Source organism: Sturnus vulgaris, chromosome 7, assembly GCF_052056855.1.
Source record: "Sturnus vulgaris isolate bStuVul1 chromosome 7, bStuVul1.hap1, whole genome shotgun sequence".
NCBI classification, from domain to species: domain Eukaryota; kingdom Metazoa; phylum Chordata; class Aves; order Passeriformes; family Sturnidae; genus Sturnus; species Sturnus vulgaris.
In genome coordinates, this window is record NC_142249.1 from 31,515,913 (window position 1) to 31,533,812 (window position 17,900).

At 40.2% G+C, this 17,900-nt stretch overlaps 1 protein-coding gene across 1 annotated transcript in view; it reads right to left on the reverse strand.

Annotated features, from left to right (window-relative positions):
- ADCY5 (adenylate cyclase 5) overlaps nucleotides 1-17,900 on the reverse strand; it is a 202,653-nt gene that overhangs the window by 75,361 nt on the left and 109,392 nt on the right. The window contains exons 2-3 of the mRNA XM_014871774.2: nucleotides 8,708-8,857; nucleotides 3,632-3,753 (exon numbers count right to left, since the gene is read on the reverse strand). Coding sequence (XP_014727260.1) covers nucleotides 3,632-3,753; nucleotides 8,708-8,857 — 272 coding nt within the window. The remainder of the gene's footprint in view (nucleotides 1-3,631; nucleotides 3,754-8,707; nucleotides 8,858-17,900) is intronic.

Below are 17,900 nucleotides of genomic sequence, written 5' to 3' on the forward strand. Positions count from 1 at the left end.
TACTTGAGGAAGATCTCTTCTACACAGGTTTAAATTGACTTATTTTTTCTTAAAAAAAAACCCCAAATGTGTGTAATTTCTTTTTCTAAAAAAAAACCAAACCAAAACAAAAAACCCTGAACCATGTAACCTAGAATCTAAAACTAAGCATATAACAACAGAACTGTAAAGTTAATGACACTTCATTTTTAAACCAGAAAAAAAAGTCTACACGCATTAACTTCACATAATTTTAGATTAACGTTTTCTGCTGGTAGAGTAGTTTGGGTTTTAATTAAAATTAGAGGTGGTCCCAAAAGCCCAGACCCAATCATCCCTGAAAATTAAAATATTTAATCTTATCTGGAAGAGAATTTAGTAAGCCACTTCTCCCACACAAAATGTCAAACCAGGCTAAGTGCACAAGGCTGTGCTCCTGTGCCTCCTGAGTGCAAAGGACCCAAGTTAAACCCATCTGGAAGGAAACCTCCAGAGCCTCATTATTTCCATGTTGATGGTGGGTTTGGAGAGCAACCTCACTCTGAAGATCCAGTAAAAATCAAGATGTCAGGTTCCAGGCATTAAGATGACAATCAAACTTTTAAATCAATAGCTAACAAAAATTCCCATCCATTATACTTTCATTTAAAATCTACTTTTATACACAATCTGGGAGGATGGGGGGGCGGGGGGGAAAGACTTGCTGAATACAGCTGATGGAGAAAGAAAACTCACACCTCTGTTCAAACACACAGACCTTCCCACTCCTCTGAACTGCAGAGGAAATGCTCCTGCTGATAAATCATCAACAGGAAGCCAGATTCAATGGCTGGGCACAGCACCCTTGCACTGACTTCACATACTTCTCAATTGCCTTGACACAATAACCTTTAGCTCATAAAAACTTCGCTTTTATGACATTTTTGAATAGTGACGAACTCAAAACAGAATTGCTTGGAGCGTTCTCATCTCAAAAGCCTCCCCTTGAGCATTTCCCTGTGCAAAGTAAAGAGCATGCTTGCTTTTATTCAGCCAGCTCATTAATCAACATCGCTGAGATGCTACCTCCCCCCTCCATGGTGTTTCTGTGTGCACGTAAATGCTTCAAAATCATCCACAGTCATTCCCACTAGAGGTGGTTTCAGTGCACCCAGGCAAGAGCAAAGGCTCCGTGCTGAACTCCTGGTGTGAAATGAGTCATTTGTTCCAAATCATGTTTCCTTTCTTCAATATTCGCACTTAGTTATTCATTTCCCTAAAGTACATGAAGATGAGATGTTCCTGAGTTATTTTGTATTTGCTCTCAGCACATACACTATTTTATTCCTATTTCTTATCTCACTTTTCCAGCCTTTTCCATGATTTCAGTGGGCTTTGATTCAGGACCTCCCAGGCACAGACAACAAAGCCCATACTTTGAGGAAGATATCATTTAAGTTGTTTCCTCTTAAGATCTTTTGACACTTCGGCTCCCTTTGCACTGGAGATAGTTGGCACCTGCAAGGGCCTGATTCCTAATCACTCATTACCATGAGGAACAAAGTTAAAATTACTTTTAAGCTGCAGAAGTGAAACTATTACATAAATGCTTATATTATTCAATAAATAGGCAAGATGTGAAAATTAAATGTTTGCAAGTGTTCTGTTAGCTACCTGTCAGGAAAAGACTGGTGCACATACCCATTTATGTATTTGTGTTTCACCTTTCATGTTTCTTCACAGCCATAGCTGAAAATCATAGCTCATTTCTCTTTCTATACTCTTAGCCATGTGCCATTTTTTGATCCACCTTTTGAAATCTCCATGTCTCCATACCAGCCATTATCTTCGGTCTATTTTTTTCCAGTCACAATTGTTACATTAGGTTCCCCTTTCCCCTATAAAAATTTTCATTTGCAAACTTAGTTCTTATTGTTTTTTTAGTTGTTGTATCTGTTGTCATATAAATTAAAATTTCAAATCACTATCATCCTAAAGAGATAATCAGCTTTACTAAGATTTGACTACTGAGCAACTTTCAAACCTGCAAAATAATGACATATGGAAATTTATGTGGAAGACTAAAATACCATAGTCTTATGGCATAGCTAATGAATTGCAGTTAGTTTGAATGTCAAGTTGACCTTTGAGTAATGGAAAAGAGTAATTCACAATCAGCATCCATCACAAGAAATTTACACTGCTACTTGAACAAGCTCAGTGTCATTAAGGAAAAAATTAATGTGAAGACACAAAACTTAATTTACTGTAGCACAATGTCTGCTGAGGACACTGTGGACAGCCTCTTCCCCTTCCATTCATCACCATGCACATATCCTTTATTTTTCATCACTGAACCGTTATTGTCTTTGATTTCTGATACTGTTTCTGTCTTCATTGTATTGCTAGTGGATGTTTATCTCTTTACTGAGTCACAACCAAAAAAACTGAAGGGCTGAATTCTATCCAAGACAGCACGCAGACTCTCCTTGATTTCAGTGAGTTTTATGTAAGACTCTACATTCAATACTGAGCAATTTCCCAATTTTCTGCTTGTATATTGCATCTTTCAGCTACCCTCAATCCTAAGGTATTGTCTTCAAATGCATCAGAATTTCATGTGGATATTTCATGTCAACTATTGGAGGGTGTAGCATGCTAGAAACTCACTTTTATTTGTGGAGCATAAAGTATCAGAAAATACCATTCACCAACATACTAAAGTTGGATGACAGAGAAAAGCTTCACAAGAAGTTCACAGGAAAAAACTCTTGCTGTAAGTGGAGATGGAAAAGGGAAGCTCTCTGTCCCCAGTCCCTGTGTCTCAAAATAAGTATTTACAGACTGACAGAGCTGTTGTACAGTGCCAGGACCTGGCTTAGCTGAGACATAAGTGATCTCCAAAGAGATCAGGTACAACAGCAGAGGTGAAATGCATTAAGATTAGGTTAAGCTTTGCAACTGCAGCCTATAAAACTATCATGTCACCTGAAGTACTACTTTATTACCTCTTCCCTGGGAAACTGGACAGTGGGAACCAGGAGAGGTTCAGAAGCTCCTGGGGCTGGGCTACCCCAGCAACACAGGCTGAATTTGATTTTGCATGACTTGCCAGAGACTGGATTTGAAACTCTTCTCCCCATCCAGGTAGAACGAGGAGCAATGCATTGCTGGGTGACTGAGCAGGTGTCAAGGCTGTCACTAATGGACCCCCTGCTTGTAATTCCAAACTGCCAGAAACCACTCCAGAAATTCTAGACCTTGGCCAGGCTCTGCAATTCACCCTGTGGGAAGTGTTCCCAATTTCTAACTTGCATTCCATCATCTCTTATCAGAGGAGTGCATATAATTGTCCAGAAATAAATGACCTCCAATATAACAGCTTCTCAAAACCATCAGCACTTACTCAAGGAAAGAAAAAAGGAAAAAAAAAAAGGAAAATTAAGGGAAGGAGATCAGTTCAAGCCTCTTCTCAAAAGAAGATATTGTTTGAATGAGGCAACCCTCCTACCATCTTATAAACAAACTTTGAAAAGTCAGCTAGTGACACTTTAGAGTCTTTACAATGATTTTGGATTACGTGTCACTGACATCTCCATCCCTGTGTGTTCAGGGTCAAGCATTGGGAGGGTCTCTGCTCCCCCACGGCTGGGAGACAGGCTGCTGTTCTTACCTGACATTGTCATGCTTCTGGATGTAGATCTTATGAAACATCATGTCTTCCTGTTTGGCATTAATGTCAGCTTTCATCTCCATGGCAACATGTCGAGGAAGTACAGAGAGCAGGAGACGCTCCTGTGGAGTCAGACAGATGAACCAATTAAAACACCTGCTGCCCAGTTAACAAACACACTTTGTTCCTTACTGGGGAGAAATGACTCATCAGTTTGGTGAGAGATTAGTACAACCAAGAAAATGGGTTCCATAAAGCCACTAGCTGATCCCCCAACCAGTCATATGCAATTCTGTTCCCAACCCCACAATAAGAGTCAAAGGTTTTAGAAGAAAAAGTATTATTTTCATTCCAGATGCACTGGGCTTACAATTCATGGTTGCCAATTCTTGCAAATGAAGGAGCCATGTAACTCAAAGAGTGTCCGTGCACTGATCTTGGAAGGGCTCTAGTAAATGATATTGTCTGACCTCCCACACAGTCTCTGCACACCACCACGAAGTCTTCCTTCACCTAACACCAGAGGAATGATGCCCCAACACCCTTGGGCACTATTTAAAATTCTTTCCTTGCTTATCTAATTATCGAAGCACATTCCCCCAGCAGGCACAAACCTGCTCTTAGCAGCTAAAATGTCGTAGAAACGCCCCGATAAAACCAGCATGAAAAGTGCTACTGCTACACATTAAACTGCTGTTAGTGCCCAATTGCATTAAGATCTGTAAACCCACCCACTCACCTACAAGAGTATTTTCAATAACCACATATCATCAACAGTTTGTGGCTCTCGTTGCCCCTCACTTGGCACTTTTATTTACTGATCGTGTGATTTTGTAACATTTTGCAAGCTGGTCCTACAGAGTATGCAAAAACTGAAAAAATGATGACTTTCTGGTGATTTTCCTAAAAACTCACATAAAAACAAGTGCTTGTTATTATTCTAAATTTGGTGCGAATTTCACACAGAAATTACAGAATTTAAACCTGCAGGTAATTTGTGCCCCAGGGCACAAATTTATGCATATCAGGAATCACACCTGAGAATTCTGCCCAGAGCTTCACTCTATTCCCAGTCACACCCTGTGAAGTTCAAAAGGTTTTGCTATGGCTCATGAAGGTGGGGAGCATCTCCTTTGTGATCAGCTCTGCAGGTCCAACCTGCAGGCAGTGCTCTGGAATAGATGAAGAATCCCAAAAGCTTCTGCCACTCTCGTCTTTATATTTCTTTCCCTGCAGTGAGCAGGAGGAAGAAAAGGGCCTTCATTCTTGATGCCATTCTTGACAGAAGGTGGTGCAAAGGAAGGTCCCCAACCTTATCTAACAGCTCATTAATTCTCTACAACACAGGGAGCAGCAGGGTTCAAACATAGGCCTGACTCAGAAGGGTCAGCAATCCTGTCCCAAGTACTCACATCACCAAACCACTTGCCCATGCTGCAGTTATAGGCACATTTCTGGCTTCTAATTCCTAGTTTTAACTGAAAGTTCACCATTTATTTCTTCCTCTAAGGAGAAAGAGGAACCCTGGGGGAACCAGAGCAAGATGAATTCACTGAAAATGCGCTCAGCATGCACTGAGACATTTTATACTCTGTAGCACTGACCAGTATTTCTTTTTCTCACTTCAATGTGCACCTTAAAGAGACTGAATCTGCCTTCAGTCTTTGAAGAGATAGTAATAACTCAGAAGATGTGTTGGAAGGATTTCTATCTCTGCTTAAAACTGCAGCAGTCATGAAAAGATACTTGTTTTTTAAAGTACTGTCACTGGTGCTAACAGTTACATATCCATTTTTTTTAAAAAAAAGCAGCTCATGAATCATGCACGTGTCCTTAGGCTTCCGTCAGCTATTGGTGCACTCCTTGAGTGGAAAAGCACAACACATTTGTATGCTTTCCAGAGTAAATGGTGTATACACTGTTGTCATTTGCATATTCTAATAGGCATCCTCAAATGTGTGAAAGCTGCTATTTTATGTGTGATTTTACACATCCTCTAAATAACTTGGAGCTTTACGGGAGGTTCAGGGGCACCCACAGGTTTGGAACATTCCCTGTGGGCGCAGGAGCATGGAGGGTTTCCTTGCTTCCAAAAGGGAGACAGGAGCCTGAGTGTCTGTCAGGAGCACTCCAGGACACTGACACCTACATTTCTGAGTAGCTTTTACTGGAGAGCCCCCACCCCTACTCTTCCTGACACCATAGGCACTTGCCAGATTAAATCACCAATACTTTCAAGACACTTGAGATCTCCAGGAGCTGCACTAATAATCAGGGAATAAGACAGCTCATCAGGTGAAACAAATGCATGTGGCACAACATCCCTTCATGCAGCTACTAATTAGGAAGTTGAGCTGTGTTACAGAGCTGAGCATTATCTTTATTCTGTTTGCTTGGGGTCATCACAATCACTGAAAATAACCTCTGAAGCTAACAGGAGAAGGCTATAACAAGTGCATTTCTAAGGCATAAGCCACATGAGAACGCCTTCAAAACAACAAAATCCTTATGTTTTATTTCAAATGGAGCAGAGAAATTCGGGTCTCCACAAGAGTACAATTTTCATTTTGATACAATAACTAGACAGAGCTGCAGCCCTTGCTGTAAAATCACATATTATGCACCAGTGAGGTGACTAGGACTGCTGTTTTACAAGTATAACAAGGCAGTGTTCTGACCTGGTAAAAAAGCAAGAGCAAATCCATATATAATTCTCACTTCAAAATAACATGCAAGTATAGTTCCACTGAATTATACATTAAACAACTGCATCCCAAGGAGCACTAGTCTCTAAAACAGGCACATAGATGAAGGAGTTCAACACAGATCTACTCTGTTTACACACATACACATGGATTCATGAGTACATGGGCACACACATTCTCACAATGACTCTGCAAAGGAATTTTAACTATTTATGAAGTCCTCTCCCAAGATGACCACAAATCACTACGAATATTTAGTATCTTATCCGTTTCTTCTCTGGTTTACTAACAGTTACTTTTTGCCAAAAGTGATACTACATGAAAAAAGGGAGAGAACAACTTTACAGAGACAAAACACGTGCAATGATAGAATTAAGACAGTGCAGTCCCAACAATCCACCTTTTAAATGCTATTTGCTCCCTACAGAATGTGGAGAATATCTGATTTTTCATCCAAGAATATTTTGTTCTGGGCAAACAACAGTGGTTCCTGTTATGGCTCTGCCCTTATCTCAAGTAATGAAATCACAAGTTGTCTCTTTTCTGCATTGGACATTCTGGATTTTCTATTTACTTTCAAGTTAATTTTGGGTGCTGGTGATGCTTAATAAAGGAAAATACAAGGTCATTTGCCTGAGAAAATCTGCCTGCCTTTAAAAGAGAACAGCACACACGAGCACCATCGATCTCCAGAAAAAGACAAGCAACTATAAATAACAGTGTTGGGCTGTGCAGTTGTGTTTTCCTCCACCCCTGTTTGGAGACTGGCTCTCTCAGATGTGGGCTGAGCTGTCCTTATTTGTGTCTGCTGTCACCTCATGCTTATCTCAATGCATTATGTATAGAGAGGCATCTGAACTGAACCTGGAGATCAATGTCAGTGCAGGCTGTGGCAGCAAATAATCTCATTAGGAGTCTCCAGCTGCCAGGACCTGCAGTTATTGCAGGTGAGACTGAAGAGCACTTGGCAGTGACTGGCTTTGTCACATGTTTTTCTGATGTCCTGGCTTTCTTATGTATGGTATAGTACTTCCTGGAGAGGGGGAGAATTAAAAGGCATCAAGATAGGGCATTTATCAGGACTGTTCTTGGGAGCTGCTTCTGAGACAGAAGTGTCCAAATTCAGCACAGCACAGGCATCTGAGCCATGCTGCTAAGGCAGTCTCTCAACAGGGAAGACAGAGCTGTAATTAATAAATAAAATGGCATATTCTCTTGGCTCAATCCTTTCCTCCACTTCAAGGTGTGGAAGGAGGAGTGGCTGCTCATTTCATCTTTTTGAAACAATATTTGTTGCAAAGGAAAAAGGAGTCTTGAGTGTAAATCTTGTTTTCATACATGAGGTACCAAATAAGCAGGTGTACACGTTATTTCACAGTAAGCAGCTATGTCAGCCAGAGATACCTCATGAAACACTGCCAAAACATAAATCCATAGATGCAGATGGGCTGAGACAGGAAGGAAAATGAAACTGAGCTGCCACAGACATGCAGAGACTTCCCAGCTGATTCATTCCCCTGACCTCTCCCCAAACCCACACAGGCCCCCTGAGATATCTCCCAAGGGACGAGCAGAAGTCCCATTTCATGATTCATTTTAAATTGGATGGATACACTATGAGATCTCTGCAGGGCAGAGATGTGTGTTAGCAAGGGAATAGTTAAGCTGCCCCTAAAGACCTTCTGTGTCTAATTCCGAGGACACAAGAGATTCATTGCAAGAGAACCCACAAATGAATTGGGGGAGCAGACACAGTCAGCACCCTGACAACTAAGCTGTATGTTGGCAGCAAGAGGGCTTTTTACAGAAAAATACAATGAACCTGATGATGAATCTTACTTTTTGAACAAATACAATTCATTTGAAGCCAATAAGATATAGAGAGGTATGTAATCAGGTAGGAACCTTTGGGAAAGGAGGGAAGAAGACTTTCTTTGCAGGCATCAAGGAATGTTATGTTGTGTGGAGCAATTCTTGCCTGCAGTGGCTTGACTGACAATCACACCAGGCTTTGACCTTACAAAGAGGGTCAGTCCAAAGCCTGTGTGTTACATCTGCATCTAACACTTGGCAGCAATGATGGGTGCAAAAAACCTAGGCAGACTCTTTGTGTACTGTGTAATTTTAATCCACAGAGCACATGCCGCTGGGAATGTTGCTTGTCTCTGGAAAAGTTCGTCAGAATATTGGACAAGAACTACACCCTTGAGCTTTCTTTCAAACCTTTAGGAATCCTGTCCTCTAACAACAACCTATTCTTGCTTGGATTACTCACAAAGCAAGAAGCCTGCAAATCCTATCCTACAGGAACAATTTGCATGCTAATTCTGTTCCAGTGTTTTCATTTTTTATTTCCAACTGTTGTTCTTACCTGCTGCTGGTTTTCCCTTTGAGAATGCAGCCTGGCTTGTATGCATTCCCTGGTCTCCTGGAAAGCCTGTCTTTGGGACACCTCTGCTGGGTAGTGGGTACACACGCCTACAATGTTTGTACAGGAGAAGATGAGAACATTGGAGACCAGCTGCAACAAAAACAAAAAAAAAAAGAAGAAAAAAAGAGAGAGAAAAATACTTGGTTACACTTTGGAAAATTGCCACTGGTAACAAAGCACCAGCCAGAATCCTGCCCCTACCATGACTCCTTAATCCAACACATATTTAAACCTCAAGCTCTTAATTCCAGTGTATTTTACTTCTCTAGTCTTTAAAATATGTGGCTTCAAATATATGTTCTTTCCACTGTGTACTACTTCACAAATAAAAGGTACAATTCCACTGGTAATTCTGCAATCTTGCTTTTGGTGGTTTATTTTCTGAGAACTACTGAGACACAAAACAATCTAAAAATGCATCATTGCTCCATCACTGGAAGTCACCTATAACTCACATAGAGAGATCTGGCAGAGAAACACTAATATTTTCATGTTTGTGTACCTACATATCTGGCTCAAAGATATTTCAAAGGTACATTAACCATTATTTTAAAATAGGGCTTAAAATAACGAAGGTAAAGTGTTGGTATTCACAAGGTCTCAGTACAGTTTTTATAACCTAGTTCCAACTCAAAATTTTATGTTTCTAGACAAAAATGTAAGTTTTTTACATTTCTATGCATGAGTACAGAAATGAGTTGCTAGGAAATGTGCTGAAGCATATTTCAGCTGGACAAGCACGAAGGCAGAGCTATGTCACTCTTCTACTCCCGTGTGTGTTATGTTTTGTAAGGAAGCAGTCACATAACTTTTGCTAAAAACTGGTGTTGCAACCTTTTATTTCCCAACTATTTTTTAATAAAAAGGAAAAAATATTCATGCCCATCACTGGTATTTGTTTCAAGCAAAATGCTCAAAGCCTGTTCTGATGGCTTAATGTAAACATTTCCCTTAACAGAGGTCAGTCCCAGTAGGACTTTTTGAGACTTGCACAAGCTGTACTGGATCACCCTTTGAGGACAGACACATTTGAAACACCTCTCATCTCTTCCAGGGGGAAAGACTGTCAGACCCCCAAGATTCTTAATAATACAGATCTTTGCTCTATTCCCTAATGAGCCCAAATATATCCTTTGCCTTTATTAATATTTTACTTGCAGCCTTAAAAAAAGCAGTTTCCAGCCCAGCCCATTCCCTGAAAATATGGAGCCACTCTGAATGGCAGGAGAGCTGCAGGACATCCCTCAAGCCCTGAGCTCACAGCGGGGGCTCAGGACTCCCCAAACCAACTTGGACACTGCAGGAGAGAGGAGCTGCCCCCATCTCAAACACGGACTCACATCCCAAGAGTAACAACTTTTCCATGAAAATCTGACTGGTATTACTCCAACAGTTTGACTACACTCATGTGCTAAGGACAGTAACAATTCTTTTATTGACAATTCTGACTTGAAACAGGACTGAGGCAGAAAAGCCTCATCTTTCAGCTCAAAATAAGCAACACCATCAACTACAGCCAGAGGAGGGACTCCTCTCTGTGGATGGCTGCCAGTAGATGGTAACACTCCAACTTCCCAAGCTCCTGCATCCAAGTGCTGCATTTTGGGCCATGTCCCTGCAGTGAGTTCCCACATTGTGTGCCACACCACAGCACAAGGACCTGCAGGTCATGGACACCCCCAGGTGACTGTCACCAGTCCAGATGTATCTGGAGACAACTGGTTTTCTAGGATGAAATCATTCTCATCCCCTGCAGATGTGTTCCTCCATGCAGAGCCCACAGTTTGCACTGAGGTGGGGCTTTTGAAGATGCAGGCCACACAGGTGCACGTGAAAGAAGTCCCAATCCTAAACTCACACATTCCCTTCACAATTATATTCTCACTCAGCTCTTTCTAAGCCTGGCTGCATCCTGCCAGATCCAAGGCTCTCCACTTCTCTCCTCCAAACTGAGCAGACACCAGTCAACCTCCATCCAGATCCTGCACAGTTAACCTGAGCCACTGCTGCATCCAATGGGCATTTGATGGTATTTTTTGGTGATAATGATGATTTTTAAAGATGAAAAATCCCCCCTAGCATAAAAAAAACCTCCAGCCAGTATTTACTGTATTGAAAAAAACCCCAAATCATAAAAGGGTTGTCAAAACAGGGGTTTCCTAGGATTTACTCTGATTCCCACTTCATGGGCACACTGATTGAGACTCTCAACCAATGAACAGAACTTCTGCAGGGTCAATCTGGTTTACACGGGCTCAAAGGGGTTAAAATTAAACAGCATCTTCTTCATGCCCAGATTACAGCAAGACTCCCAAATCCTTGATATTGGAATTGTGCAGTAATTAGAAAATTTGTCAAGGCATATAAAATGGTATAAGCATGTATTTTGAATGGATAAAACTGAGAACAAAGAAGGTTTTAAGGAAATAAGCAGTTTTCTGCTTTAATCCCAAGACTGTGAGATTTCATTTCACTTACAGTCACTAGCACAAACCTCAAAAAACCTCCCCAAAACAGTGACTCAAGTCTTGCACCAAGAACAGGAGACAACGAGTGGTTTAGATGCCAGGCAACATATCAAGAACTGACACAGTAGAAAGAGAAACACCTCAATCCTGAAAACAAGCTCTTTTTAGGTCTTTCTGAACATATTGGTGGTGCCAACAAAAAGTCATCCCAATGGGGTCCACACACAAAGAAACAAAGTTTCTGTGGTGATGCCTTGAACAGCCAGGCTGTGTGGTTCATATTGGACACTGAGACAGGGAGTACAAAGAACACCATCAGAATTGACATTGTTGATAACATTTTTGCAACACCAAGCAGTTTACCTTTTCAACACTCACTGACATCACTTTACACAAACCCAAAGGATTTCACAGTCTGATTTACAAGACAGACTCAGATGACCATGCTTCATCAAGTAGGAACAAAAACTATATTGCAATGTAATTTTTAAGTAGCAGGGGGACAGGTATCTGTATTTATTATTCCCGTTTAGCAGGAACTCATTTAATTCACAGTATGGCATCTTTGCAACACTCTGAAACATAAGGAGTGAAATTACTGTGTAATATCTGTGTTACTGTGTAACTTTTCTGTGAAAATATTAAAGATCTGCAGAGATTTAAAACTGAAGCGCCTTTTATTTGCAGCCACACTTGTTAGTGAGCAAGGGAATTTTGTTTAATATCTGCTCAGCTTTAATATCTGCTTTCTACACAGCCATTTTGAAACAGAATAAAGGAAAAAAATTCTAGGAGCAATAGTTTTTTTCACAGACCTCTGTCTTAACAAAATAAATTTATATCCTGTTTGCCAAATGGTACTACTTGCTTATCAGCTTCCTTGCCATTTTGCTATGGTAACCAGCTTCAGTCCCAGGAGGAAAGAGATGATGTAGATACTAAACATCTGATTCCCTAAGCTCCATGGCCTGAAAAGTAAAAACATATTATGGCAGCTATTTCAGACAATCTGTGCTTGAAGAGCTCTTCAAGGCAATGGAAAGATAAAATTGTCTGTTTTGCAGTTGACTTCCTTCCCCTGCCTAACTAGAGATTAAAAGTAAGAAGATTCCTACCTTTCTGATTTTGGAAAACAATAGTTTATAAAGACCATTTAGCTTAGATACAACTCCTAGAAAAGCTAATAAACCTGCCTGCAGTATTGGCACATGCATTTCATAAACTAACACGTTTACTCTTCCATGACCTGTGTGAGGCAGAGAAATGCTGTTCTGGTGTTACCAAGGCAGAGCTCTTCAAAGGTGATTCAGTACCTAAGGAAGAGCTATGTACTAGGAGGGGTTTTCAAAAACCACCATGACTCCTTAGTGCCACTGAAATAATAGATCACTCAATCTCAGACAACAAAACAGTTTCCAGTCGCTTTGATTTCGTCGCACAAACAGAGCACTGCAACGCTTTTGTTGAATCTCCCGCAGGAAACTGTTTTCAATAATTTTTTCCCCTGGTGACTGGAGGGGAAAAAAGACAAGAGATGGAAACAGTTTAGTTCCACATGTTCTAGGAGTTATGAAAACCTGGTATTACAAAATCAAAATCAAGAGCTAAATTTGGCCTAACACCAGTGTTACAAAATTGATGTTTTGGGCACCTCAGGCCAGGCTGAGGAAGGAGCAGGATGTCTCAGGGGCCAGGAGAGAGCCTCCAGACCACCACAGCAGAAAAAGTATCAGCTTGCATCAATATTGCCACACTCCCCCCTGCTGTGTTTCTATCCGATAATTCTTCAAACACCAGATGCTATTCAATATGTAATTAAGAGACAACAACATGCTTAAGAGAAATAGCATCGAGACAAATTTAGTTAGTTCCCTACCTCTGCCAGAGCAAACAAGGCTGGCTACTGACATGAGAAGGTGGGCCATATTCCTTGCAATATCATTGCTAATTATAACAGTCACAGCTTCTGGTTTTTGCCAAGTTACTCTGCTTTGGTCCACTTTTGTTGCAAAGGCTCAAGGTTACTTCTGTCCTAAGATCACAGCATTAGGCTATTCCCTTTAGTTTCCAGCACCACTAACCAGTATTCTGTTTTTCTATTTATTTTTCATTTAAATCAAAATATTGTTTTGATATTTTTGTAAGGTCCTGTTTTGAAAACAATTACTTTTGAAGCTTTTACTGTGGGGCAATAAAACTGTCACAAGGAGAAATAAAGCACATATATGGAGATTAAAAAGTCATGCAAAACAACCTGCAACAAACACCAAACTATGTACCCTCTCTTTCCAGAGTGTGACACTGCTTTGCCTCAGCTTTCCAACTCTCATGATACTCAGCCAGTAGCAATTTTTTTGTTAAAGTCATCATCTGTGCAACAGCCAGATTAAAAGCAGATAATACTTGGCTTTCTAGACTACATTTCAAAGTGGTTGTATGTTGAACTGGCAAAGTGGTCCAATTATTAATTGCAGGGGCAGACACTGAGATTATCTTTAGTTTTGAGAGTTACTTTTAAAAAAATATTATGAAATCTTGAATGCTTACTGTAAACAATGAAAGAACAAAAATATGACGATTACAAAGGCTTTAACTATCCAAGAAAATTCTGCTCCATCTATATGTGTAATCATGAATTGGAAGTATGGATAAATTCTAAAGACAAAAAGCACAAACATTACGAGAATGTTGTTGTTATAAGATATGGCTGGTGCTGTTTTTTAAATACATTCCCTGATCAGCAATTAACCCTCTATTGCCTCTTTATACACTGTCTAATAAAAAAATTGGAGCAGCTTCAGAGCCAAAGGCATAATGAAAATTAAAATGAAAGACAACATCAGCTGGCTCCAAGATCAAATTACTCATGTATTTGTCTTGTATATACAACAACATCTTTCATTTCCCAGAGCTACAGCCAGCAGAGTATTAAGACAGTGAAAACTTGTAGATTATGCTAGAAGGATAATTAAACAGTTAAAGTCAGACAGCCTTCTCCCAGTGTTTGGCCAGTAAGGAACAGTGTAAGTACTAATGAAGAAATCAGGACGTTTCAACTGAGTATTGAGAGACAACTGCAACATCCAAAGATTACATCAATTCACGAGCCTGGGAACAAATTCTCTGCAGGTGCTGTGTGGTGCCTTCCCTCTCTGTTCTGCTGCTGCTGTACAGCAGCCACTGCTTGGATCTTGAGCAGAACAGAAAACCTTCCAAAGGCTTCTCTAACACAAGAGCAGTGCTGCTGAAGCCAGTCATGAGTTCAGATGCCTCCCTAAGTCATAGCTGAACTATTGCAAAGTAGCAGAATTCTTTAGGAGAGTATTAGGGAGAAATGTTCTACATATGTAGTAAATCTCTTCAGCTGATGGTGAGAACAAAAAATGTCTCTGCAGAAACACTTCTGAAACTTTTTTATGTTCCTTCTGTTTGGTGAGCCTACAAGGAACAAAAGCTGCCCACTTCACTCTTTCAAGTAGATTCTATATTTGTCATAAAGTTACTTGCTGAGAGTGACACATGGTATTTTGGCTGAAAACACTAAAAGAACCCTTATGCCACTTGTGAATATCTCTGTTCACGAACTGCAGTCAATAAAACCATTAATCTGATGCCATCCATTCTGTGAATTTCAGTAACCATCTCACCTTTCCAGCCCGAATATACACTGATCTCTCAAATGTGATGCTAAACATCAGGAAAGCCAAACAAGTATTTTGCCCCACATTCTCATTCTTGCTTTAGAATGAAAATAATTATAATCTAATTTACCTTTTAAATACACAGTTGCATGTGGAAACATAATACACTATACCCCTAATCCAGAGTAAAAAAATCAAGATCTTTATATTTTTCAATTCTCTTAATTGTTTCAGAGGATATAAAAATCTTTGATGCTGCATTCTTAATTGTAATGCTTTACACCTTATTCTATGTAATTTTAATTCATTTACTGATTGTTGTAACTGCAAATCTTCTGGGCATTCTTGCCCATCAATATTTGCACTGTGATGCAGAATACAGTACTTATGATTTGGGGTTTTTTATCATTAAAATCTTTAAATCCTGCTTTTATTAAAGAACAAAATATTACCAATACAGATTTTTTTTAATGAAGCTTCTCAAGAGGAAAAAATCTTACATAAAATTGATAAATTCTACTTTGCTATCAGTGTTTTATTAATTTTTCTGTTGAGATTTTTCATTTTCTTTCATTACTGACTGATAAGATTAAGAAGCAGAGAATATATTGTCCTAACCAAATCTTCATGTAACATCAGCTAAAAGAAATATTTGTGTGTCTTAGTTTTCCTGGAACTCTATCACAACCCCAGAAAAGCATCCTTTGCACTGTGCTTCTCTAGAATAAAACAGTCAGGAAGGAGATTCCTGGGTCTGTCCTCCATCCCCAACAGATCTCTGTGGCAAACAAGTTTTTCTTTATCTCCACTCTTAACATACTTTAAAAGCTACAAATCAGCACTGGTTTTCATGCAAGGATCCTCAATGGTGATCCAGATGAAGCAAGGCAAAAGCTGCATGGGAAGTTGGCATTCCAGGGAAACACCCTGTGGCCCTTGGATGCAAGAGTGAGACTCTGAAACAACTTAGGGGGAGGCTTTCCCCACTAAAATAGGGGCATTTCCCCTTTCCTTTCCCCTGCTGACAACTCAGCCCCTGCTTTTTAATTAAAATAACCACCGAAGTCTTTGCAACCAGGCTGTCTCCTTGAAATCCAGTGGCTTCTTATCTTAAGGGATGGAACCCCAGCCAGGTGCTTCTACCCAGCACAAGCTGCAAGTTTGGCCTGTTTCAAATCTGCTGTGGCAGCCTCCAGAAGGAACAACATGATAGAAACGGAGAACCTGGATTAAAACACAGCTCATGAGCAATACTGTGCAGTATTTTTAACATTTTAACCCTCCAGCTCACTTAACCTGATCCCAGTAAAAACACATTTGTACCACCAGTGAATTATTCTCCCTGGAAGTGTGTTTATTTCTGATCCACAGAGGAGACAAAGACTTCAGCAACCAAATACAATCTTAGCGAAATAAAAGCCCTTCAAACAGGCCTTGAAACATTAGGTACTTCTCTTTGAGGATGTGAAAGTGGATGAAAGCTTCTAGACTTTCTGTGCATGACTCACAGCTGTCACTGGATAAACATCTTCCCATAAAAAAACATGTCAAGATAATTTTGACAACTGTACAAAATTTGCCCAAATGCATGAGAGCTTAGGCAATTTAGACAATGACTTTAGTTAAGAAAATTAAGCAAAGCTCTGATATTCCAGCAAAATCAATTGTTCTGCAAATAATTGTAATCACGTTTGAGTTATTTTCATGCCAGTCCTACGTGTCCCTGTGCTCCCAAGACAGGAGGGGCTGGTAAGATAGATATAATAGGTGTTAATAGAAAAAATATTGTAATTGAATAAAAGTTGGATTAAGATATCTGGTTATCCAGATTCTGCACAATGTCTCTGAAGCTAAAGGGAGCACTAATCAATGAGGAGAAAAGTCAAGAAATTAGTTTTATTCATCATTTATATCCCATTTCCTTCCCTATCTGATGGAAGGGATGTGAGGGACAGAAGACAAATGCTGAGGTTTTCTATCATGCTCTCTTAAAATTAGTCTGCTACACTGACACACATGAAAGTCCACTAATACACACCAACTAACTCAACAAGCAAATACATAAACTGATCTAAGCCATAGTGGGAGCAAGATTATGTTTACTTTGCTTTTCTGCAATTTTTTCCCCTTTGGAACAGGTTGTGCCTGGAAGCCATACCAAGTACGAGATCTCAGCAGAAGAGACTTCTGAACCCAGGATCCCAGTTCTTCACAGTCACCTCTGTGGCTGCCACTAGGTCCCCTCCCCGTCCTCCTGTCCAGGGGTGCTCTGCCTTGCCCAACACCCTACACAGTGCCAGCAAATGCTGGCACAGAGAAGCCATGCCCAAGACTTGTGGTTGCATTCAATGGCTATGGAGAAAATGTCTGTACTAAATAGGCAAAATTATGAAGACAAACGCCCCTCTGCTTCCCCCTGTCACAGTGAATCCTAGTCCTTAGTGTTCCTGGGAATATTTCAGGGAGCCCTGGGCTCAGATACAGGCAATGCATCACATCCCTTATCTTCCATCGTCATTTAAGCACAGGAGTCACCTCCAGGTCAATGGAAAAACAAAAATATTTATCTAGTTACATGAAAGTCTTATTTATCTGGGAAAAAGGAACATTCTCCACTTGCTCAGCAGGCAGAAATGAGTGCCCTAAATATGGTCTGTAAGATATAAAAATTACTATTTCCCAAGCATTTAGAATGCGTGTTTTTGGGGGGTGGTGAGTTAGACTGGTTTTGTTTGTCTGTGTGGGAAGAAATGTAAAATAAGAGAAGGAATGAAATACAGATGGGTATTTTGGTTTTGATTTTAAAAAGACCACCTTTCTTCTTCTGTTGCTGGATTTCAAATCAAGCCAGAGCAGCTTTCCCACAAGCTCTGTTCCTTCCTATTAACATCCCCATCCCAACATATATTTTCAATAAACAAAACTTACCAAGTACTACCAGCAAAGTTTGAACCCTTGAACTGAAGCAGTGGCTTGCACTAGATGAGGTGAAGGAGCAGCATTCACAGCAGATTGCAAAGACTG